This window comes from Podarcis muralis, chromosome 12, assembly GCF_964188315.1.
Source record: "Podarcis muralis chromosome 12, rPodMur119.hap1.1, whole genome shotgun sequence".
NCBI lineage: Eukaryota > Metazoa > Chordata > Lepidosauria > Squamata > Lacertidae > Podarcis > Podarcis muralis.
In genome coordinates this window covers 31,532,974-31,558,495 of record NC_135666.1, presented here as the reverse complement: position 1 = coordinate 31,558,495, position 25,522 = coordinate 31,532,974, and the positions used below count along the sequence as shown (strand labels likewise).

General features: G+C 40.3%; 1 protein-coding gene across 4 annotated transcripts in view; it reads left to right on the top strand.

Moving 5' to 3' along the window:
• Nucleotides 1–25,522, top strand: part of THSD7A (thrombospondin type 1 domain containing 7A) — a 266,321-nt gene that overhangs the window by 154,383 nt on the left and 86,416 nt on the right. For all 4 annotated transcript variants that reach the window (XM_077936976.1, XM_077936978.1, XM_028749885.2 and 1 more), the window contains 2 exons: nucleotides 3,517–3,720; nucleotides 21,503–21,694. In XM_077936976.1, coding sequence (XP_077793102.1) covers nucleotides 3,517–3,720; nucleotides 21,503–21,694 — 396 coding nt within the window. The remainder of the gene's footprint in view (nucleotides 1–3,516; nucleotides 3,721–21,502; nucleotides 21,695–25,522) is intronic.

Sequence of the window (25,522 nt, the reverse complement as noted above, 5' to 3'; positions counted from 1 at the left end):
GGTATGTGTTGAGGACGTCTCCCAACCAAAGGAATGTATATGTCCGAGATTTAACTCTTTATTGTCAAAGGTAACACAGTTGCTTCTACAGCTCTGGACACTGACCCACACCAATCTAGTGTCTAAGCAGCAATTCCCAGGTCCACGCCATAAGGAGAAATTGCAACAACGGGGGACTGCTCTCCCTCCAGCAGTTTATGTACATTCCCCCTCTGGGCTGCACACACATAGCTAGAGACTACGCCTGCTTGGAAGCTGCTTCTGCTCTTCCCACTTCAGTTCTCTGCTGGTTCTGGGATACAGTGGTGCAGGGGAGAGTGGGGAAGCACCCGGCCCTTAACTGCACTGGCCTGCCTCTTCCTCCAGCTCTGAAGTTTCCTGTGCCTCTGAAGATCCCCCTTTCTCCTGGCTGGTACAGGTCCCCACAGACCACTGCCCCACTGCGCCCCCATAAATGGCTCAGGGCTGCAATACCTCAAGGACTGCCTCTCCCCATATGAATGGCCCTAGACCCTGTGATCATCATCTGAGGCCCTTCTTCATGTGCCTCCTCCATGAGAGGTCCAGTGGGTGATAACATGATGACAGGCCTTTTTGTGGTGGCTCCCTGTTTGTGGAATGCTCTCCCCAGGCGGTCTCGCCTGGTGCCTTCATTATATATATGAAAACATTTCTCTGTATCCAGGCCTTTGGCTGATTAAACAATTTATGACTTTTTAAATGTGCTTGTGGGAGCAGGGCGGAGGGTTATTGGTTTGGGTTTTTTTATGTACTTTGTGTTTTCATTTTGTATTTTTATGTGGTAAACTGCCCCGTGATCTTTGGTGAGAGGGTATAGAAATAATGTTAAGAAGCAGCTGAAGTGCTTTGGAGATCAGTAGAGGCAAGTCAGAAAACAGGGTGGACTTGCCAATATTTCAGAGAAGGAAATATTTCTGCAGAGAAAGTCACCTTCACTCACAAACAGAAATCCCCATGGACTTAGTTATGGCATTCTTGACACCATCCATCTGGAATGATTTGTGCTCACGAAATAGCCAAGCATTCAGCTTCCAAAGAAATATTTTGCTCTTCAAAACGTTTATGTGTACATAATAAAACCATTCCTCTCAGCGATTTGCAGGCACATTGCAATGGTTTGCTCCAGGAATTTACAGTAGCATTTTAACTGGAGCTTCGCCTGAGTCATGTCAAAGAGCCAAACTAGCCTTGCAGAACAGTCACACACATCTTAAACACCTTAGTCAAGTTCACCTACAAAGCATGGGTGGGAAACTCTACACCAGAGGCAAGTAATCTGCCACCCTCAAGATGTTGCCAGACCACAGCTCCCATCATCCCTGACCATTGGGCCATTCTGCCTGGGGCTGATAGGAGTTGGAGCCCAACAACATTCAAAGGGCTACAGGTTCTGCACTCCTCCTTTCTACCAAAAAAGTTAATGAAGAGTGGAACAAAATCAGCCTCTCTCCTGTCTTACCTCCCCATCCCATCTAGCTTTTAAGTGTCCTGCAGCCCCAAGGCTGAGATACTGGAAGCAAACTGTGATGGAGATTGCTGGAAACCATAGAGTAGATTCTTCCCTGTGCTCTCCTTTTTCTCCAAAGAGTAGACCCTACCTATTTTATAAGTGAATGGGGCAAGCTGTTTAACATGCTGGCCCCAATTGTACCACCTTCACGCTGTTGTCCCTTCCTCTGACCTACCAGTTTTTGCAATTTCTGCTTCTTAGTCTGCACCTGCACCCCTCATTATTGTTGCATCCTTTCCTTTCCTTTCATGCTGTTGTTTCCAGGGAGATCTACCCCCACCAACCTGTCTGCTGAAATCAGATTTGCACAGGTTGCAGGGGCTGGAGTATGCAATAAAGAAGCTCTAGGCTAGTTACCTCTGTTAGGAATGGGGAAGATGCAGGAGCCACAATGAGGACCCCTGAAAACTTGGCGTAGATCTTATTAGCATGGCCCATATCACAGTAATGGAGGCCAGATCCAGAAATATTTTAATCTCCTGACTAGTCAACAGTGAAAAGTCCCTTTCCAGGCATAACTGATCACACACCCACATACAATCTTACCCTTCCCCGCCTTCACATTTCAGCTTCATTTTGAACGCAGCCGTTGTACTGTAACTTTAAAATCTATTTTTTCTGCTACCTTGAGGCAAATAGTTGAAGAGAGACATAATTCATTTTACTTTTACTTATTCTCTTTCTGTCTTTGCCTTCCTCTGTTTTGGTGGGCTCCTCTTGCCTTTGGATTTGGAAGCAAACTGACCTCTGCAGTTTACTTAAACCTTTTCAGAAACGTTCTGCAAGAATTACAAACTTCCCCCCTTTTTATTTGCTTGTTCCTATTTGCTAATTAATCAGTACAAACTCTCCCCTTCCCTCTTTCTCATCTTATATTTTTTAGGCTGCAGTCCTTTATCACCTACCCGGGAGTAAGCTCTATTGGACTCAGTAGGGCTTACTTTTGAGTAGACATATATGGGATTGTAATGCACATCATTCTCTTTTATTGATAAATATGTGTATTTGTCAGCTTTTTAAAAACCCCTCATACACTTGTAATTGTGGTCTTTCTCTTTCTCTTATCTATATTTCCTGTTTCTGTTTCTCCTACACTTTTGTTCCATTCTGTTTCTTTTCCTTCAGATTCAGTTATTCTTTTTTTTATGGCCCACATTTGCCTCAGAGCTGCCTCACAAAAAGCTAAATATATTCCAAGAACTAAGAGCTGAAGCCTGGCTACACCTTGAACTGAGCGCTGAAGATCAAGGTTTTATGCCATGCCTGCTCTTCAGTCAGAATTGTACTTTTCTGGATTTTTGGGTCATCAGAGACTTACTTGAGCAGCTTTTCTCCTCAGAGGTAGAAGATTAAAGTTTAGAAAACAAAGGCGATCTGAATATATTTGTTTTATGGTTGATGCTGTCAAATACTAAATCACATTTCCGATGCCTGTATGTAAAAAGATGGCAAAAAAGCATGAGGTGGGAAGAGCCTTTTCCCCACCCATACATTTTTAAAAATCAAACATCCTATGACTGCTTTCATGAGACAGGGAGGGCAAAGGTCAAGCACACAGGTGACTAGCCTCACACATGGATTCTCTTCACATCCTCAAGTATATGAAAAGTACCTATATAAACAGAACAGGCAAATGTCAAGGGGTATCGCCAACATTATTCAACTTACCCAGCGGCTGCACTTGAAATGTGTTTTTCAGATTTATCACACACACAAATACACACACAAACACACACACACACTTGAACACACAATGCAGAAGTCAGCAGTTCATTGGCAAGAGTTCCAAGACTTTCAAGGTTTGGATATTTTGTTATTTCAGAGATGTTAATTACATAAAGTCTTGTATTGAACAAACATGTCACAGCTGTCTTTAGGAAGCACTTGGCAAAAACCATACAGTTTAAAACGTGAATGGGAAACGATGATTATACCTCATGCATTGAAATCACTGTGATAATTGCTCCTTATTTCTCATACTCAAGGTTTTAAACTAAGGAAACGTCGCATTACAAATGAACCTACAGGAGGCACTGGCAACTGTCCTCATCTGCTTGAAGCCATCCCATGTGAAGAGCCTTCTTGCTTTGATTGGAGGATAGTACGACTGGAAGACTGCATTCCAGACAATGAGAAGGAGTGTGGGCCTGGTACTCAGGTGCCACAGGTGGTCTGCATCAACAGTGATGGTAAGCTGATCTGCCCGTTTTCTGGGGTTTCTCATTCATTTATTCTGGGGAGTTGGTGTTTCACAGGGGAAAAAAGAAGGGAGGGGGAAGAAAACCCCCAGTCCTCTTGAGTTCCTATGATGGGCACTAGGATCCTGCGTGTACAACAATGGAAATTTTATTTTTATTTTGGTTCTAGAAGCCAACTGTTCTCCCTCCAAATTGCAAGCGCTGGCCCCGTCCAGAAGTTGTTCTACAACAAAATATAGAGGTCTCCATGTTAGCTATCCCTGGAATAGACAAATGCTATGTTTTGAACTGTCTGCTGTTTTTTTAAAAAACGCAGATAGTATTGAATGGAAGAAGAGGAAATTGTTTGAAGAAAATGGGAGATAAAAACAACCAGCTGCACGCATGGAATTCTGCACTGTGGTTGTAGTGTTCTGATTAAACAGTGGCTATAGATTGGAAGCAAAATTTACTATACATGTTCCAGCAATGGATGTAGATCTTGTACTATCAGAAAGTAAAGAGTGGGTTTGGATTAGTTCAAATCACAAAGAGTTGGTGGGTTGCCAACATTCCTTTACATGTGCCAAATTCATGCTGATGGAACGGCAGTGTGAATGAGGGGTGGATGTGTGTAATTGTTGACAGGATGGTAGGGAGTTATCAGAAATGTGATGTGAACTCCCATGCTCATTCACTATCTGAGTTGCCACTTTTATCATGCATTTTGACAGGCTAATTTTCACTAGTGTGAAGTGTCAATGTTTTCGGTATTTCTTTAGAAGATGGAGGTGGAAATAGAATCGGTAAAAAAAGAAAAGGATAAGAATTTGCTTGGTAGATTGATTCAAGTTTTCATTTCATTATTTTTTTTAGTTGAATAGAATTCAACTGGAAATTAATGTTTCCGTCTCCGTCCAAATGCAGATTAATACTAATCTGTGAGCTATTGTTCCTTTGGCAGGTTAATAATATCTTAAGAAACAAAGTGTGAGGGCATGAGTACATATTTTTAAAAAAAATCTACATGGGGCTGCCATTGAAATGGATGATGCTGGGTTGCACTACCCTCCTTCCTTTCATCATAGGAATAGGCTTGGGTTGGTTGTAACATGTGGTTCGGCCCTTTGAAGTTGGTTTGACGGGTCATGTTGCGGAACATTTCCATGGGCAAAGGAAATGCTATTGTATCATGGTTTGAAAGGGAAATAATTACATCATATTGATTTTTCACAACAATTGCTATATATGGCAACATGCATGTATAACATAATAATTGCTATATGGCAATATGCATGAATGTCTTCTATTAAAAAGTTAATTTGAAGGACTAGAAAAAGTGAATGGGTGGAGAGATGCATATATACTCAGGGCTTTTTTTTCCAGCCAGAAACCAACTCAACAACTTAGGGTTGTCCGCCAAAAAAAAGTGGGAGTTCCTGCACCTCTTTTTCTAGAAAAAAAGCACTGTATATTCTTAGATTTGCACAGCTATTTTCGCATATGCATCAACTAGGTGTAAAGGTAGGGAGTAGTTTTGTGAGTAATACTATAGTGTGCTCCAAACTGTCAATAAAATGTTTTTAAAAATGACAGTGCAAGTTGTGCGGCAGAGCCAGAGTCTTGTAAATGCTTCAGACAGATTGAAGCGAGAGGTCACCTGGTATGCGTTTAGCCGTTGCACCAAATGTTATTTTGTAATTAAATTGGGCAGGGGGAATTGGAGTTGATTACTTGTGCACACAGAGCTGTATCTAGTCTTGCACTGTGACTCCAGATTTTGCTTTATAATTGAGTTGGGGCTCAACTGGGAAAACTAAGAATTAGAGTGTAAGCTTTATTTTCATGTAGCTAGCTGAGCGCATCATATGTCCTTTGCCTAACAACCCTGATTCTCCAAGGTGAGCTTTATTTGTATGCTGCATTTCCACAGTTCAAACCATGCTCAAGGCAGCTTGCAAAATGGAAATAAAAATGCATAACTGCAACATAATGAAAATAGTCATAAACAATAAAAATAGCATATTTAAAAATACAAAAACAAACCGAACAATTTTCACACAAATCACAAGATCTAAAATAAAGATACAAACCTTCACTCCCACCAGCAGTAACTGCCCACTCCAATAACAGTCTCCAAACATCCCAGCCCAAGAGTCTGTTCAGCAGCCTCAGCTATTGTAGCTGGAGTCAGTCAGGGCCCCTCCCTCCCAGGCAGGTGGAAAAAGGCATGCAAGTTAGGGCTCTCCAGGGTCTCTGGCAGAGGCAAGGCTTTCCCATGCCTTTCTACCTAATCCTTTTAACTTTTGGATCTTTACCTTTTGCCCCTTCCTCATATGGCCATGCACATCAGAGTGCGGCATACCTTTGCACCTGCAATAACATCAAATACGGCGAGAAAACACTTCCACAGTGTGGGACTACATATAATAAACATGCAGTTTGCTATACAGCGTATACTCTTTGGGCAGTGTTCAACAGTGTTGAAGTGCAAGGACTTTGGGCTGTGCAACAGAAGTCACCATCTTCTCTCCCCTACACACACCCCTAGATCTTTTCTGGGGGCTCCCCCAACCCTCTGGAGCAGATAGGGCAGGGGGATCAGGGAGGCAAGCAGGGAGAGGAGACAGAGGGGGAGTTTTGTTGCGCAAAGTGAAAGCCTTGCACTAGTCACGCAGTGGTGTCCAAACTATTTTCAAAGAGGGCCCGATTTGATGAAATGAAGGGCCATGGGGGCCAACCAAAGGGCCAACCAAAGTTGTTGACCTTTTTGGGCTTTTTTATGATTTTTACCACAAAGTTGTTGAGTTTTTTTAAGGATTGAACTGCCACAAGGGCCGGATTAAACCAACCGACAGGCCAGATTAGGCCCCCAAAACGGACTTTGTACATGGCCTAGGGAAGTACTTTTGTTAGACACCATTTGGTTTTCTGGCAACGCCAGGCTTGTTGTAGTACATCATTTATAGGAAAATGTCTACACAAATACTAGTGAAGAGTAGGCGATAAGTCTGCACTCTGATGAACACCCACATTGGGCAGGAATGGAGATATCTTCCTAATTGTTCAGCCACATTACTACACGACGAGGTGATGGCTATAGCTGTCAAATGCTGTGTGTCTCAAACAACACTCACAGGCATGCCAACCCTTTAAGTCATAGCTTGTCTTGAGATTTCTCGGGGTTGCTTAATGGCAAAGCTCAAATCAAATTACACAGTCCCGAGCTTTCATTATAAAAGAGGACATTGTTAGCCCTTGAGATTTCCAGATAGGGCAACAGCACTTAGGACTGTAGGCTCCTAGTTCTCTCCCAGCCAGCTTCTGACATGAGGCATTTTTAGGAAAAGAAGGGCAGTAGCAAAATGTTAGAGCACATGCTCTGTATGCAGAAGGTCCCAGGATTGAGCTAGAAGGACCAAGGGGCTGAGCGGTATGAGAGACAGCTTCCTGCATTCCTAAGTTTTGCTTGCTTTATCTGGTAATTTTAGGAGTGCCTTGACTGTATAGATGGAAATCCTTGCATACCTGAGAACGTGCTTCCTGCAGGGTGCAGTGCCTCGCAAGTGAAGCAGTCTTTAGTTAAAGGGAATGTTCTTAGTGAAAATGGCACTACTCATTGACAAAGTACAGCTAGGAAGTCTCCTCTTTGAAACCCTGGAGAGCCACTGTCTGCGCTGCTTTGAGCTATGGCCTCTGTATAAGTCATGCCCCTGTATAGCAATGGCGGAGATTAGGGAGTTGCGCCTCTAAGCCCTTGCACGGTTTATAACTTCCCTTCTCTAACAACAACCTCTAGTGGTTTCAGATGACAGCCAGTGTGAAGGCTGGGGCTATGTGTAAACTGTCTGCTTGGACGTTCATTAAATACTTCTCATAATTGTCCCGTGCAGTGCTGCACAGCACCTAGCAGCTGTGAAAGAGAAGAGGGAAGCAGGCACAACAAGATGCATGTTTTAAGTTCTCAGTTTGTGTGAAGGAAAGGATCTTGGCTTAAGACTCCTTCATCTCAGGTGGCTCCTCTTTAGCTCTCCCTTCCCACAGCTAGTTACACATGCAACTTAACTCCGATTTAAACAGCCAGAGTTTAAAACCTAAACCTGAAACAACACATTATCAAAGACTCATAAGTTACTTGAAGTGTCCGTGCATTTCTTAGCCTCCTTTCCCGCCCCAGGGTTCTTTACTACACACTGTAAGAAGTCAGTGTGTTTTACATCTCGGGGGAATGGGGTGCTGCTGTACGGTAACTTCATTGCTTTACTATCAACTAAGCCCATAAAGCAGATCAGTATCTCCTTTTTCCTGCTCTCTGCATCATTTAATGTGTTTGAAATATAATTAGCTGGGATATTATGTTTAAACCTGAGGTCTCTTATTTTACAATTAGGCTCAAATAGCAGTGTCTGTGGGGGTGTTGTGTATAATTAGGGATGAGCATGTCTATTCAATTTGTTGTAAAGAGAGGAGCCATTACAGCCATTCAGACAATACCGGGATAATAGATTTATCCTCCAGCGTTTCTGCCAGAGGCTTGTGATTGTCATTGCCTTTCCACAGTGCATGGCAGTAATCAGAATTTTAATTCAAGCTGGAGGGGGAGACCTGACAGTTAGTACCCTAAGTTGTCATTGTCTAGAATATAATATACTCCTGTGCATTTTATTATTGTTGCTATTATTAAAAAAAAGCAGAACTTCTCTCCTCTTTGCTGACAAGGAAGTGCTGGGGATTTCTTTTTTAACTTGACTGCTCAGCCTTTAAATTTAGAGCAGCTGCAGTTAAAAAGAAGAAGAAAAAGCAATTCCCCCCGCTGCAAAATCAGATCAACGCCGATCATAATTCCTATCGCATGGATTAGTTGGCTAAAGGTCTCAGGTGACGGGTAAAGACTTTTCCATGCTGCAGATTAACCTTTGTGAACGGCAAAGGTACAACAAATGTAAAATGTGCATACAGAGATTAAGCAGCATTATTGTAGGGGTTCCTTTTTGACCTGAAATGTTTTAGGTATTTCGTTTTGAGATGGCTTAGTGGCAGTGCAAGGGGCCATCTTGACTGCTGTGATAAGTGTAGTGCCTCTGTATCTACTCTGCTCAGAAACAGTACAGAAACTGCAACCTCTCCCCACCTGCCATAAGCATTTCTCTGACTGGAATAATGCAGTGAAAGATTCTGTACTAACATTGCTGAGGAAGACATAAATGTAGTAATCTAGGAAAATAATAATTGCTTAATTCCCCACCTCACAAGATGGGGATACCACAACCATCATATAGTACAACAGTGGCAGTTTATATTGCTGCAGGGTTCATAGCGCAACTTCTCCCACCACCACCACATCATCATCATCATCATCATCATCATCATCATCATCATCATCATTATTAAATATAGATGGCACCAAAATCCATAATGACCTGGTTCAGTATGCACATTTTTCCAGCTCACATTGTTTGACAGTATTATAAATCGAGCTCCATTCTCCCTAGAAGTTATTCTCTGAGTCGGACTAGCTTTATGCAGATGTTGAACTATGTGAAATCAGTGTATATAGGTGAGAGACAGAAATTCCCTCCCCCAGCCTTTGCACATTCCATGAACATCCTTCACAGATCCCCTAAACACACAAACTGTAGGCACATATGCTGAGCTGCCTGCTCAAGAAGACTTGCTTTTATCAATTCATGTGTACTGGTTGTATCATTCGCAGCAGGGATGGGCAACTTGTGGCCCTCCAGATGTTGTTGGATTCCAACTCATATCAGCCCCAGCCATCATGGCCAAGGTTGAGTGGGACTCCAGTATCTGGAGGGCCACAGGTTCCCCACCCTTTATGTGGCACCTTTGCAGACGTTACAGTGAATGAGGACCTTCTTATCCATCTTCTGTCCCTTCAACCTCCACTTCATGCAGCCAGCTAGAGGGAATAGGGGAAGGAAAGTAGCTCAGTGGTAGGAACACATGACTGTATGTAGAAGGCCACAGGTTCAATCCCTGCAATCTCTAGGTAGGATGGGAAAGATTCCTGGAAAGCTATTGTGAAATGAGTGTAGACAATATTGCTCTAGAATGGACTTCATGTTCCTTGCTGCTGAGATCCTGCTCCCCTTCCCCCATTTGTGTTCTCTATATGGCTTTTAAACCTCTACCTCTACCTAGGGTTTCATGTTAAATGAGATTTTGCACATGTGTTCAGCAGACCAGGTGTCCACAGCTAATTGCTTTAGAGGCAAGTACACAGAAAGTTTTGATCCGGTTCTCTGTAGAACTCTCACTGATTGCTCCGCATTGAATGACCAAGCAGCCATCCATTTGGCTATTATCACCTCTACTGGGATCAATTCTCTTTCTTAAAATATATTTTATAAGCATAGAAAATAATACAATAATATGAAATGCTTAAATTACATATCTGTTTAAGGATGTGGAGAGGTATGCATACATTTCCCTAATTATGATTGTTGTCCCCTCTCCAGATCCAAATCCCCTTCCCTTGTTCCTCTGTATGGTTTGCTTGTTTCTCCATGGGGCAGTTAGTTTTCCAAGTGACGCTGCTATAGCTGCAGATGAAACGGATTCCTGTGGACTATACGATAAGGTGCACATGCATCAAGTGTGCATCGTTACAACATTACAAGCTGGGACAGAACTACTGTACAACAGATGACCTGTTTCTGAATGTTTACTGAGAAAGCTTGTGAATATCAAACTGGTTTCTAATCAACCCTGTGGGAGCTTGGCCACCACTATTTTAAACAAGACAGACAGAAACCAAGGATGGGAAAGCAGCGATGTGGGAGGAAGGCAGTGCAAGACTGTCAAAAGCGATTTGACAATACCCATGACCTGTCTTCTTTGATGGCCCTTTTGCTAACGTAAATGATTTTCTTAAATGGTATTAAGCCTTGGAAATACTGTGCTGATGGATGAATGATATTTTAAAAATCCATCTTATTAGCCTATTATTTTCTCCGTAAGCCTGTCATGTTCATTTCCTTCACTCAGCTTTTTCTTGCTTATTGACCTTTCTTTAATCTAGACCACAATTTTTTTTTGAGTTCTTATTAGTGTGAAATCATTCTTTTACCTGCTATGGAATATCCAAATCCTCAAGAGAACATCAGCTTCCTCAGCAGCAAGTTTAAAGACCTGATATATGTGATTTCAGTATAATGAACCTCCAACTGTTGGGCAGCTCAAGATCCGAGGACTGCAGAATCTAAGACATAGTTCAACATCTTAACTGTAGAAACAATCAAAGCACCAGGAAGAGATTATCTATTTTATAAATTAATGCAAACAAGACAGGAGTTATAGGAAAGCTGTTCAATAATGCGTACAAACTGTTTTCAGCTGAGCTGTTCATGAAACAGAGCCCCCCTAACCATTTTGTTTCATTACAATGACTAACTTTGTTGAAACTCCTAGATTATTATTTTTTTGTTTCTTTATTTAACATTAATAAGTAGGTTGTTTCATGGTGAAACAGAGTTTAGGTCCCAAAACCTAAAAGTCAATGCAATTAAAGAAGGCAGCATAGAGACAGGACATGATGGAATTATTTTGATCTATTATTCATGCTCATGGCTTGCTGGATGGTTTTCCTGCCTGAGCTGGATTGCATCCATGTTGTATTTATTGGTAGAAATGAGCCAATGTAGCAGGGATAGGGAACCAGCTGTTGTTGGGCCCCAACTCCCATCAGCCCCAGCCAGCATGGTCAGTGGGCAGAGATGGTGGCAGTTGTAGCCCAATACGTCTGGAGGGCCCTGGCTTCTTTATCCATGCAATATAGTATCACACACAGTAGTTAGAAACACACTAGAAATCTACAGTTAATAAAATATTCTAGATTTGCCCCTTCAGCATTTTATATTCCCCTTGCTCTGCTTTATTTAAATTTGGCCTATCGGTCGGATAGATTGATCTGTTTTGGTTCCATGACTCAGATTGATTTTACTCCCCTGCCTGTCTTCAAACTTAGTTCCCCCCCTCCCACTTTTCATTTTTACCAAAATGACACTTGATTGACTCAAGCCATGGGAGCAGCTTGCTATGCTTGACTATGATCAATACGCTGGTGTTCACTGGTCCTTATCATTCCCAGTATGACTGAATTAACAAATGAACCCTGAAAATGTTTCAAGTAGCTGTCAAATTGCACAGGAGAAGCCCACTGATATTGGACGCAAAGTGCTGTGCTGTTTCAGTGCACACCACCTGTGTCAGAAAACATTGACCATGGCACCATGCTATTTGTGTGAATTAAGAACTTAAACAATGCCGGTAACAGCCAAATCAGCAGTTTCTTTCTCTCCAACAGTTTCTGCTTCTTACAATGCTAGATTTTGGCTGCTGAAAAGATGTTACTAAATAACACATGGTGATTTTAGGATGCTAATTTTTTTTTTAAAAAAAATGAATAAAATCTAATAAGCATGTTAATAGCGTTGGGCTTAATTGACAATTGGTTTGGCATGGTATTAAGCACTGTTTAGTCCTCATTTTTATTTTTTTATTTTAAATCTATCTTTGATCAGGTAGGGAAGTTAACGCTGCTCACCCTGTTCCAAAGACCAGTTGCTCAAGCTTGCCTTCCTCTTGTACAAGGCTGATGACAACCCTTCCTGTTAGCTGATGTTGCTCTCTAATCATGGAAGTGCAGGCCTGCATCATCCTCTTCCAGAGGCTTTGAGACCTAATGGGGTCTCAAAGAAAATGTCCTGGCCATGTTATATAGTGCTCTAGGCCATTTAGATTCTGATTGCAGCACTTCACAAAGAAGAAGTTAGTAGTTCTACTCCATTGTTCCCTTTCCTCAAACTTCTCCAGCAGAAAATTCAAAGTTGAAAGAGATCATATTATCAGGGGAGGAAAAAACAAGTTATCACAGCTTGAATGCCTGAGGATATTAGATTTTAAAATATATTTTCTGAGGTAACACGGTTATGGAAAGTGTTTGTTTCACACACTTGCTTAATATATCTTCTGTATATAGCTGGCAGATGGTGCAGTATTTTACAACTAAAAATACTTATTTTTTAGATTGGGAAATACTATTCCATTGCCTCTTTATTTTTTATCCCTGTTTGTTAAATTTAGACAGTGTCTACATGAGCATAAGCCTGATTGATGGTTGTAATATAAATGGAGATACATATGATTTCCCATTAAGATACCTGAGAGTGAATTTGAGAAGATATTAATATTGCATCCCAAATGCATACCCATTATCTTAGAATGATACTGTGTGCCACAGCATAACCACATGGATCTGTTTTGTGTGTGTGTATGTGTGTGTGCATGTGCATGTGTGTGTGTAATTTTGCTCATTTTAAAAACTAAATGAAAACCAACGCTGTTTCAAATTCACAAAAACAATGCATAATATATACAGCATTATTAATATTTCTGGAATCAGTACACCATATAGAATGAAAAATGTATTTTACAACACTAAAATCTGTTTAACAAAACAACAAACAAGACCTGCTGGACAATGAATGAGCAGGTTTATTTAGTTCTCTTGGATACCAGCCATGTACCCAAGTAGGAAACAGAACTCAAACCCTTATGACTATATGAATTGAATTGAAAATGAATGGGGAGGGGGCATGGCTTTTGTTGCAGCCTAGGTAAAGGAAGCAAGCCCTGGCATTGCTGAAGGGGATCATTGGCAACCAAGGTACTGAGGCCAGTTAAGAATGGACCAGTCTGCATAGTGAAGGCACCAGTGACTAGTAATATCTAATAATGCCATTGACCCACCTTGGACGTTGTTCACCACCATTCAAGTGCAGTCGCCCTTCAGTAAGAACAGAGCTTCCTCCCTATCACCTGTCCTCTCTCAGTGGTAATGGACGATTTAAGCCTCTCTCGCCAGCACTCTGTGGACAGACTTGTACATGGATTTCCCACATTTCCTTTCGTTCACGAAGTGCAGGAAGCAGTACACAAAATAATCACTTACAGTAAAGGGAATATGTCACTCCTGAACAGCCTTTAAGTCCCCACCTATGTTGGTGGGAGGAACTGTGTGGAATTTCAACAAGCCCTTATTAAGCACTTGTTGTGGAGGGGGGATACTTTTCCTTCCAATTTTTTCTTCCTGGCCATGATTCATGTGTGTGGCAGTGAGACATAGGAGTAGAAAGCAATTATTCCGCTTGCTTGTGAACAGTGCTTCTTCAAGCTTATAGATCTCTTAGGGATGGAATATATTACGGCTTATAATTATCTTTCCCTCCTTATAGTCTATTATCCTGGGCACAATATTTCAAGCAGTAGGGGATATTTCCTCATATCATCACAGTTGTGCTTGGTTCTGTATACAGAATTATCCTGATTCTGCAAATATATTTTGAGCCTATAATTGCCTGATTGGTGGCATTTACTATGTTGGTTAAGTCTGTCAACATGTGGCAGACACACGTCAGAAATCCTTAGCTAATTTTAGCTTTCTGGCCTTTAGGGACACTCACAGCCCCTTCATACTTCATGGTGTGCATTGCGAGGTACCATTATACATGCAACAAACACATAATGTTTGCTCTCTTCCTCAGGTAGGATGTTATGAAGTCTGCAGTTCTGTAATTGTGACAAGAAGTGAAGTTTAAACAAAACCTGGTTACAGTGTTTTTTTTTTTTTCTTGCGGCATGCAAACAATTTGTCATTCAAAGACAAGCACAATCCCTGTTAAATATTCAAAATTAATGCTTTGCAGTGAACATAAATGCAATCATTGTTTTTAATTAATGTTATTGAAAACAGCAGTGTTTGTGGAAAATTAATGCATCAGTGTCCTGAAAATGTTTTCTTTTCTGAAATCAGTCAGTGTGAGGAGGTCCAAACAAAATGTCACATGTGACTGATTTTAGCATAGAGCCATTTATTATATTTAAACAACTAGGAGGGGGGGGAAATATCCCAACCCCACCAGCAGATGTAAGAAGAAGACCTTGAACATTTGCCTTAATTGAAATCAGAGCTATTTTTACTTAGGCTTCTTAAAAGGAAATGACTTAAGAATATTAAGTATCAACTAATTAAGACTCTTAATTAAATGCAGATGCTGCTTAACAAGTAATTGACTTAGAGAATATGAATAGGAAATCAGTAACTCATTAAGTGCATACAAGTACAACTAACAGAGCCATGTAAGCTTGTCATGGCTTGATTGCAAAAAGTACCACCATTAAGTTATGATTCGATATATCTGTTAAAAACAAATAATAGTTGCTTCGTGTATTACATTTTTAGGTAACTATCTCAAGTAACATACATGCAAACCTGTTCAAATGTGACAACCCAACTTATAGTCAAGGAAACGTGATAGTTTGAAGAGGTTTTGTAAAGCATACTCTCCAGAACTTTGAAATATTTTGGCTTGCTTGAGTTCATCCATTCTGAACTGCCTAAACTCTGCTATCTTTCCACTTTTAGAATAACTTATAAAATATTCAACGACAGAATGGTTATGCTATTATAACTCAATTTCCAAAATGCTTCTGTAGTTGAGATACTCATCATCCCAATGAAAAAGTATCATTTCTGCCTATAGTTGCAACAAAACATTTCCAAGTGTTTTACAAAATTTATAAAGTTCTTGGTATTCCCACCAAAAGTCAGCCTTTCTAGAAATAATTCATTGGTCTTGATGGTACAGCTAAGCTGCTGCTTATTCTTTAGTGATCACTCATAGCCGAGTAAGATTGTCTTCCATAAACACGGTTTTAACAGTGACTCTGGAGTCCTATTCTGGACCCACACGTCCTTCCACAGTGGGGACATTGTTTCTCGGGCGGGAGTTGACCACGGTGTGGTTGCTAAGTGTGCCTTCCTCTTAGCACGTTTCTCCCTTGCGTCCTGAGTTTGAGTGTCTTCAAAGTCCATGACACCTTTGGTAAAGGCTGTTCTCCAACTGGAGCGCTCATAGGCCAGTGTTTCCCAGTTGTCGGTGTTTATTTTAAAGATTTGCCTTGAGACAGTCTTTAAACCTCTTTTGTTGACCACCAGCATTATGCTTTCCATTTTTAAGTTCGGAATAGAGTAGTTGCTTTGAAAAATGATAATCAGGCATCCGCACAACATGACCAGTCCAATGAAGATGATGTTGAAGAATCATTGCTTCAACACTGGTGATCTTTGCTTCATCCAGTAACTGATATTAGTTCGCCTGTCTTCCCAAGTGATGTGTAAGATTTTTCAGAGACACCGTTGATGGAATCTTTCGAGAAGTTGGAGATGGCGTTTGTAAGTGGTCCATGTTTCACAAGTCTATAGTAAGGTTGGTAGTACAATAGCTTTGTAAACAAGCATTTTTGGTTTCCCTGTGAATGTGTCCTCAAACACTCTGCACTTCAATTGGGAGAAAGCCGCACTCGCAGAGCTCAGGCGATGCTGGATTTCGGCATCAATGTTGACCCTTGTGGAAAGATAACTGCCTAGGTAGGAGAAGTGATTAACATTTTCCAACGTTACACCATCGAGTTGGATTTGTGGCGCTGCAGAGGTTTCTTTTGTACTTGTTGGTGCAGCACTTTGGTTTTTTGGATGTTGAGCAACAGGCCAAGCTTTCTGTAAGCTTCTGCGAAGATATTTAGGATGGTTTGGAGGTTATCTCTGAGTGTGCACACACTACGTTGTCATCAGCATACTGAAGCTCTATGACGGTAGTTACGGTAACCTTACTCTTTGTTTTCAGCCTGCTCAGATTGAAGAGCTTTCCATCTAAGCACTTTGCTATTGACCCATTAAAAGAGTTACCTATATCACAGGCTATCAGCTTTCAACAGCAGTGAATTGGTCTGCTTTGTATTAAAAAGATGGTCATTACTGCTTCACACAAGTGAGATGTAAATATTTCAGTAATTTCATAGAAATTGACATAATGTTTTACATGAAGCTGTGTAAACCTTGGCAGCGACAACCCTCAACCCAAAGGGCCTTCTGGGAGTCAGTGTACTCAGAGTTTGCTACACTCCATCAATCACTTATTGGCCCCAGAGCATGGCTTGAAGGCATCTGTAAACAGAAGTAGCATTGTGGTTTTCCTGGAAAGCAAAGGACAGTGATAAACTAGTTTAGTTTTCCCACCTGTGTTTTTTTTACCCTGCAAAATGCATATGTCAGCCATATCTACAGTTCGGAGATTTTATGTTGCAGCTCAGCTCCTTTACATCAACATAAGTAGAAAACATAATGGGTTTTTAAAGATAGTGGGCTGGTTCCAGACTATGTTAGTCATTCAGTAGTCCCACTGAAATCTATGAGACAAGCTAGTCATGGCTATCTCAAGTCCCATTGTTTCTATGAGACTACAGTCCTCACCCCATTTATCTGGGAATAAGCCCCACTGAATAGCATTATAACATTTTCTTTCTTTCTTTCTTTTTGTTTATTTAACAGCAAAAATGATGTAAGCCAGAGGGGAGGTACCCATTGAATATTAATGTAGAATGGTATTATTCTACAAAAGCTAATTCTAAGCTGTGTCAGAATGTTGATAAAACAGCAGGGCTTTGGTATACAGGTAGCTTCTAACCTACCACCAAATGTTGAGCTCAAGACAACAGCTTATGCCCCTTCACCCATTTCTGCCTTTACAATTTCAAAGGACAGTTGTATTAAATGCAGCTGTACTGTGATATATATATATATTCTTATATGTGATTGATTTTTCCGCTCTTCACTATTGCCTCGATTAAATGGATTTCTATTTATTTTGTGTTACATAAAAATGATATATTGATGTTTTAGGCTCTATAGTAATTTGATTCTGTATGTTATAGTGAAGTCAGTTGGTTATTTTCTTCGGCAAACTAAATATTATTGTCAGTTCTTTGACCAGCAACCCAAACTTTGTCAGGGGTTGGGCTGTTGTCCTTCATATATTTTTAAGGAGAATGTTTTCTTGATTGGCTTTTATGCAGTGGAACTGATGGTCTTCAAATGGGTAGTGTGTTTGCCTCTTTTAGAAGGACAGAGGTATTTCCTAGTGACCTAGTCAGTTGCTTTTTTTTCTTTTGCCTTGTCATGATTTTCTGGTTCTGAGATTATTTCAGCTGCAACACTCAACAGGCTTATTAGGGTGTAAGCCCTTTTGAACACAGTGAAACTTACTGCACAATCCTAATCAATTCTGCTCAGAAGTAAATTCGGTTGAATACAGTGGGGCTTACTCCCAGAAAAGTGGGGTTAGGATTACATTGACCTGGAAATGCCTCGCTCCAGTCAGGTCTGCTGCCAATCCATTTAAGCCATCTGTGCTCAGAGGCAGCAATGCAGTCAACACGATACAGTGGTACCTCGGGTTAAGTACTTAATTCATTCCGGAGGTCCGTACTTAACCTGAATCTGTTCTTAACCTGAAGCACCACTTTAGCTAATGGGTCGTCCTGCTGTTGCTGCGCCGCCGGAGCACAATTTCTGTTCTCATCCTGAAGCAAAGTTCTTAACCTGAAGCACTATTTCTGGGTTAGCGGAGTCTGTAACCTGAAGCATATGTAACCCGAGGTACCACTGTATACCATTAGCAGCTGTTCTTTTATAGGTTTTGAAGCTTCCTTCCACTGGTCTGATCCCTGGGCAGTGAATTTCTTCCCATCACTTTCATGGTTATCCTGTGCTACCTGATGCCCAAATTAAGGATAAATGGCAAATCCCTTGCTTGGGGAACACATAGCAGGGCTTGTTAGAGACAAAGGAAGGAAGAAGATAAGGTTTCAGTTCAGTGTTATGGCTGAAAAACATGGATCCAAAAGAAACACGGAAACATAATCTCTCTCTCTCTCTCTCTCTCTCTCTCTCTCACACACACACACACACACACACACACACACAGTCATTGCATCCCATTATGTGTTACCATATTATGATAAAAATAAAATATGATTCTATCGACAGTAGCTAGTTTCTGTTGGAATTTCTGCCAGATGATGTGATTGGAATTACTTTCCCAGCAAAAGGCTGATTGGTTCCTGGTAGCATGCTACGCTGTGAGATAAATTGTGGGGCCCACAAAGGTTAAGCTGTTCATAAAATCATTAGTGAAATCTTAGAAACAATTTGATCTAAACAGCATAAACCCCCAAAGAGATGAAGTAACTGTTATAAAGCATTGCCTCATTCCATATTGTTGCCTCCAGTCAAATAAGACGTGCATATGAGTAGTCTGGGTTTTAATACATCACTCCAATATGCATTTAGTGACTATATTTTTATGCCTTTAGGCAATTCTGATTTATTTTTATTTTTTGAAAAAGAGACTTCGATTATGTGCCATCATATTTTTAGTACACCAATCAAACTTTTGCCCTTTGAGGAAAGATATGGGGGAATTTGCAAGCATAGGCATGAATTCCCTGTGCCTAAAACAGCTCTCACTTTTTCTTCATCTCTATGCTAGCTGCTAATATTCCTCACATCCAAAGCAAAATACCTGCCATCTTCCAACTTGTCTGTTCAGAAGTTGTTGGGTTTTTTGTTTTGTTTTGTTTTTTACATTTTTTGATGTAATAAAAGTAAGACCAGAGGTTTGGAAGAAAGTAAATATGACAGTTAACATGATTTGTTCATCAGCTTCCATGGGCCCCAGAACATTCCTCTGACAAATAAATAAGCAATTATTTATCAATATTGACAGCTGTCTTGAATGTGATCGCTGAATATTGGTTTTTTTTTATAAAACAATTCAAATGTTTTGTTGTACCGTGGCCTTATATTTTATTGAACATCATGATGTTCAATTATATCGCTGAGACTAGCTGTTACGGTGGAATGATTGACCTGATGAACTGATCGCAACATAATGAACTCTCTCTTTCAGTTTTTGTTGACACTACACGTACTCCAGAGAAGTCTCAAAGGATAAGCCATACGTAATGCCATTGAATTTCTTCACCTATATAACCTGATATTCTGCTGCTCACAAAATAAGGACAGTTTGTGCAGAGATTCTAGGTCTTCATGATGAAGTGGGACCAAGTATTTTATCTTTTTTTGATGTAAGAGTTTTAAAATGTTCTCCCCGAAAGCCTTTTGCTGTCCTAGCCAAAGGTCGACTCTTAAAAGACTTGTGGGAATAGCACTTTGCCAGTGATTCCCCTGGGATCCCATGCTTCTCTTGAGAGGTTTCTGCCAGTATCTTCAATCAGATGCATTTAGAAACCTCTTCTGGCTCCAACTAAAACTAGTTACTCGTCTTCTTCAAGTTTTTCTTAACAGACACCTGAATAGCTCCTTGTCCTCAAATATTTCCAGTGCTCTTTGACAGGCTTTTCGAATATTTAAGGAAGACTGGAAAGAATGCTGTTCCTAATCCCCATCTTGCAAGATGTGCTTATCTTGGGCATTGTACACAGAAAACTGTCCTGCTGGTCCCTGAATATTTATATCGCACACCTAGACAAATTGCCTGAAAGCGTGGTTGATTGATTTCAGCAGAACTTTGGCCAAACCTACAGTTTATAAAAGCCACGGGGTCACAGCCAAAGTGTTAAGAGCTTCCCCATACCTGCTTTGTGGGACTAGGGAAATTTATAGCCAGATTTGCCAGATTAGCTAACTGGTCCATAGTTTGCTTAATTTGTAGTTTCATCCTTCTGTACACTCTAAAGTAAGGCTGCCAGTAAAACAGAAGAAAGTCTAAATGACTTAAAGCAAAGGAAAAGGATGCTTTTCCTTTGTAATCTTTGCGATGCTAGAAGTAGATGTGGAGTTGTCAAATTAAGTGCTTTGTGAGTTGCCCCAGTGACTTTCATGTAATTTATCATAATTTATATTACAATCCTATGCATACACACTCAGAAATAAGTACCGGGCATAGGATTGCACTGTAAGGTGTTGCTGTTATTGCTGTCTCAATTGTATAGATACTAAGGATGAGGGAGAAATTGGATTCATTTCCAGTGGCAGCTGGTACTATTGGGATTGGTGGGGCAGAAGGCAGGAAGACAAACAGTAGGTGGAGCCTGAGTCAATGAGAGGCAGAGCAAACTAATTTTAGTCGTCTCCCCAATGAACTTACCTATTTCTTACTTTCTGAAACAAGATGTGAAACAAATACATCCTTTGAAATTCATGATTTTCTGAATTTTGCAAAGCAGTTCTGCAGCCAAGTAAGGTGTACAAAACTGCATATACCAAGGTACAATGTGCCTAAAATGCATATATTATTTTAAAAAGCATGCAAAAATGTATTATATTAAGGAATATTGCTTTGCAAACATGTGCATTTTGGGCAAAATGGAATATAATATGTGTGTTAGGAGAAATATGCAAATTTGCTGGTGAATTTTCATGAGGACTATAAGAAAAATCACAAACGTGACCTAGAAATGTGGAGAACTGGATTTAAGCTTGGAAAAATGAGAAACTGAGAGAAATTGAAATCGACAGTTGCCCACCCCAATAGTTACTATTCATAGTAAAATAATTCCTAACCTGAAATGTGGCACTCTGTTTTAAAGAAGGGTGTAGTTTTCTTCTGTTGTTGTTGTTTTAATTCAGTTTCTTTGCTAACACTGAGTCTCATCCTTTCACAGTGCAAATATGGACTTTTCTCTCATCACCACTTCAGCTCAACCTCAAATTAATGAGGGCATTTTAAGATTTTAGCATATTCTTAATAGCATCAAGCCACGGAGACACAATCACATTGATAACTAATCAGATTACTTTGTTTTTACAAAACAACGAAATCTAATTTATTTGTAGGCCCATCTGGACTAAGACTGCTCAATTTAAGTTAAATTAGCAATGATAGACTGCTACTGGCCTTTTCTTTCCCAGGAGAAGAGGTTGATAGACAGCTGTGCAGAGATGCTATCTATCCAGTCCCCATCGTCTGCGAAGTTCCGTGCCCAAAGGATTGTGTACTCAGCACGTGGTCTGGTTGGTCCTCCTGCTCACACACCTGCTCTGGCAAAACCACAGAAGGAAAACAGATGCGTGCTCGCTCCATTTTGGCATATGCAGGTGAAGGTAAGGTCACTCCTTTCAGCAGCCTTGGCATATTATTATGAATTCTTAATGTTACCTTTTAAACATTTGCAGAAATAACGGGGGGCGATTAGACGAAAGTGCAACTTTAACACATTGTCTTTAATATGATTCTGCACTACTGCTGGTATTTTTTAAATACTGCTCTGTGTTTTCTAACTATGTTTTACATTGTTAGTGTTTGTTTTAGTGCATTTTGAGATAAGGTGGGTTTTTGTTTTGTTTTAGATAGATTTCCTTTAAAGCTTCCTTTAAGCTCCCATTTTCAAATTAAATTGGACTATGGACTCTGATGCTACATATGCACATGTGCAAGGTCTCAGAGTATTGTAAACAAGTAAGATTAGAGTATTTTATGTTGTTTGGGTGGTTGGCATGCAAATGACATCCATGAATTAAGGTGTTCTGCACAGGCCTAAACGACATGCATAAGCCGTTTGTGGGTTCTGCTTGTAATTGATATAACAGATACACAAGCAGCTACTCTGTTGCTGAGTTAACTGTAAGAAAGCAAATTCTAGTTCTAATATAAATCAGAACAGTACCTCCAAGCCATTCAACATCAATCCCTTGCCATGAAAGGCCTGCTTCTAAATGCACTTTGCAGACACCACAACCTTGAAAATGGCTTCTGGACACTGCCAAGACATAGCCATGTGAAGGTTTGCACAGTTCCCTTTTTTGCTGGAGTCTTTGTGGAAGGCTTCCCTAGTTAATTGCATCCTGATTTTGTAGAGTGCCCCTTGCTGGTGCCACTTGGAAAACAGAAGTTCCATTGTATATACTTATATTTTCATGGGCCACATACACAAACAAGAGTTTTATTATAGCCATCCAGGTCCAAGGAAGTGGTAAAGCCAGAATGAACGACAGGATAGGTTCATAATATTAGTATAGCTATACTATATTCATATTGCCGAAATAACACCCCTGTCAAGGGCATGGTGATTAATAGCTATAATTTCTCAGCATTTTGGAGCACGGGAGCATAGAAAGTCCTTAATACGATATGTTAAACTGAACGTTTTTTGTTAGAGTGTAGTCTCAGTGTCTGGAAGTGAACACAAAGCCTGGTGCCAAGTAAAGAGAAGTTAAGCAAAAAGAAAACAAAGCCAAAAAATAAACTTTGGCGGAGAAAGGTAGAAAGCATGCTAAAAGTTAGGCTTTTGAGTTTGCTTCCTTCTTACATCCTTCGTGGTGGCTGTATTTATACTGTTGTGTTTTATATTGTGATGATCATTGAAAGGTGTGCTGCTTCTGGCATACAGGCCCCTTTTAGAGGAGCAAGAACGGAAAAGGCTTCAAAAGACTTTTGAGTACATATGAGAGATGCTTGAGCTCTTGGCTGTGAAAGGTGCATGTGTGATTTGTACCACTGAATGATCTGGGGGCGCTGAAGCTAAGCAGTCTTTTATATGATTTGTGTCTTTATGGATGGACAGGATACAAATGCAATGCAGAAATAATGAACAATTATTCTGCATGGGAACCTCCTGGGAACAACATGTAAAAAGCATGACACATGTATGAAGAGTAAGTTTTATTAAAAAAAAAGAGTTGCATGTATGATTAAACAGATTTACTTGGGCCGTAGGGACTGCATAACATTTATGAATAAAAGATCTTCTGGAACTGTAATATCATTTCCAAAGTAGCTGACATGTCACTTTCACTTCTCAGATTAAATTCCAAACTGAAACTGCATCAGTTTAGATTATAATATTTAGGCTTCACTTCAATCAAATCTGTTGTCACCACCATGCCAGTAAATCCATTATGCAATTTTGCCATGTACTGCCTAACAGAGAATGGCTGTCTCCTCACCTTCAGCAATGCACAGCATTGTTTAAGCAATTCCAGCAGGACATACAATGTTTCAGTGGGAAGCAACCTACTCCGGAGAGCATTACCAAATTTGGATTCCCATAACAGGTTATTCCTCTTTATGTCCACAACTCAGTTAGCAAAGAAGAAGATGATGAGAGGTCAACACGAACCCTTTGGTGGAGAGCAACTTTGAAAGACGCTTAAAAGTTGTAAGCGTTAGGGATGCCAGATAATTTTGATTCAGTCTAGGATTTGCTGTGAGACCCACCTCATTGATCCAGTCAAACCAGTCCTCAAAACAAAACCTAGATCTGTGGTTTAGTTCACAGCTCTACAAACCTTTCTGAGGGCTGGTTTGACTATCCAGGGCTTGCTCTCTCCCCCCCCCCTTTTGGGGGCTTTAAACACTTACGCTGCTTGGAGAAGTTTCAAAGTGCAACATCTCTGCATTGTCAGGTAAAAACACATTAGTACATCATGGGGGCAGCCATCTTGTTGTACATACAATCACAATCACTTGTATTTAATGGATAGTGGGAAGCCAAGGGCAAACTTTGACTACCATTCCTGGTTTATTTGGAGAAAAGCAAGCCTGGGTTCAGACATTATGGAAAGGTGGACCATGGCTTAGCTCTCAGCAGCATGGCAGGGGCAGGAGCACAGGAGGAACAAAGTACCTACAGTTTTAGCAATGTGTAGCAGGATACTACTGCATGTTCACATTTATTTATTTATTTTTATAATATTTTTTATTGCGTTTCTTTTCATAGTTTTGTACATTTCAAATTATACAGAAAAGACCAAATGCAAGAAACATTTTTTTTTTGGTTTTTTTTTTTTAACATTGGACTTCCCCACACCTTCCAAAGCTGCGTTCTTTGTAATAACATTATCAGCAATTTGTTACCTTATTTCAAACCTTGTTACAACTTTCAATTATTATGTCTCCACATTCAATATGTTGTATCTCACTTTTGATACCTTTAAAATAAACATAATATGTTTGGTTCACTTGTCTTCTTTTCTCATTTGTAACTTATTTTACCATTTGCTTAATCATATTTGCTAAAGCATAACATTTTCAATAACATGCACTATCTTAAGATTCATACAACTTATAATATTTTTGCAGATAGTCTTTAAATTTTTTCCAATCACCCTCAACTGATTCTTCATCCAAATCTCGGATTCTGCCGGTCATTTCAGCTAATTCCATGTAGTCCATCAACTGCGTCTGCCATTCCTCCAACGTGGGTAAATCTTGTGTCTTCCAGTTCTTTGCGATGAGAATTCTTGCTGCTGTGGTAGCATACATAAACAACGTTCTATCTTTCTTTGACACTTTCTGGTCCACCATGCCCAGCAGGAAGGCCTCTGGTTTCTTAGGGAAGGTATACCTAAATACCTTTTTCAGTTCATTGTAAATCATTTCCCAGAAGGCCTTCACTTTTGGGCAGGTCCACCAGAGATGAAAAAATGTCCCTTCTGCCTCCTTACATTTCTCCTTACATTTATTATCAGACAGATGATATATCTTAGCTAGCTTGACTGGGGTCATGTACCACCGGTATATCATTTTCATAATATTTTCTTTCAGGGCACTACATGCCGTGAATTTTATTCCGGTGTTCCATAACCTTTCCCAGTCTTCAAACATAATGTTATGCCCCACATCCTGTGCCCATTTTATCATGGCAGATTTAACTGTCTCATCCTGTGTGTTCCACTTAAGCAGCAAGTTATACATTCTCGATAGTATCTTAGTTTTTGGTTCTAATAGTTCTGTTTCCAATTTCGATTTTTCCACCTGGAAACCAACTTTTTTATCCATCTTAAACACCTCTTGAATTTGAGCATAATGTAGCCAGTCTCGCACCTTATTTTTTAGTTTGTCTTGGCTCTGCAGCTTCCAATTGTCTCCAATTTTTTCAATTATTTCCCAATATTTCGGCCATTTGGCCTCCATATTGGGCCTTTTTCGAG